The 797-nt window shown below is 26.2% G+C and overlaps 1 protein-coding gene across 1 annotated transcript in view; it reads left to right on the top strand.

The window, feature by feature from the left end:
* Positions 1–797, top strand: part of LOC105448090 (neogenin-like) — an 11,935-nt gene that overhangs the window by 7,014 nt on the left and 4,124 nt on the right. The window contains exon 11 of the mRNA XM_011686452.1: positions 70–147. Coding sequence (XP_011684754.1) covers positions 70–147 — 78 coding nt within the window. The remainder of the gene's footprint in view (positions 1–69; positions 148–797) is intronic.

Below are 797 nucleotides of genomic sequence, written 5' to 3'. Positions count from 1 at the left end.
TTTTCTTTGTTCTTTATTTATTATGTATTATTTATAAGATTTATTAATAACATTATTGTGAATTTGTAGATTTAAATGTAAACACGATTCATGATAATTCTGCAGAATGTAGTGAAAATATTCCTCCATCTGAAAAGGATAGTCATGGTAAGAAACTAAATACAATATATGTTAATTATTATCGTTAACAATTAATATTAAATAACGAATAAATAAAAGTATTACATTAATCCTTAAATTCATGTCGAATTAAATAACCAGTGACAAAAAAACTCAATATGCTCTTTAAAGTGGTGCTAAAAAATATTTTGCGTCTTGTCAATCCGCTTAATTTGACATAAATTTAAAGATGTTGTTTTATATTGACGCTCGATCCCCATTTTTAGCATCTAAATAGATCACAAAAGAAGCTTTTCATATTTCATTATTGACTAGCTATGTTCACTTAGATTATATAATTATGTTAAAAATAAACGTCAAATATCGATATAAAATGGTATATGTTAAGATTCATATCAATCTGGACACAATAATGGGTGCTTTTCAGTAACTCAAGTTGACACAAGTGTCATTATGTCTTTGTTACTGATTGTGAGTGAATACCAAGAAAGAACGACATTGTGTGTTAATTTATTTTACTAAATGGAAAACATTCATTATTTTCGTTTTTATATGTTTACCATCGCACGTAATTCTTATAATCTGTTTTTCTTACAGCTATGTGGGAGGATTCAGCGATTAAGCTTCTCTTTTGTTTATGGAAAGATCATACTTACTTATTTAAGAGTGATAAAATA

The sequence above is a fragment of the Wasmannia auropunctata genome, unplaced genomic scaffold, assembly GCF_000956235.1.
Source record: "Wasmannia auropunctata unplaced genomic scaffold, wasmannia.A_1.0 LD336090.1, whole genome shotgun sequence".
NCBI lineage: Eukaryota > Metazoa > Arthropoda > Insecta > Hymenoptera > Formicidae > Wasmannia > Wasmannia auropunctata.
Note: the sequence above shows the minus strand (reverse complement) of the source record. Positions and strands in the feature narration are given on the sequence as shown.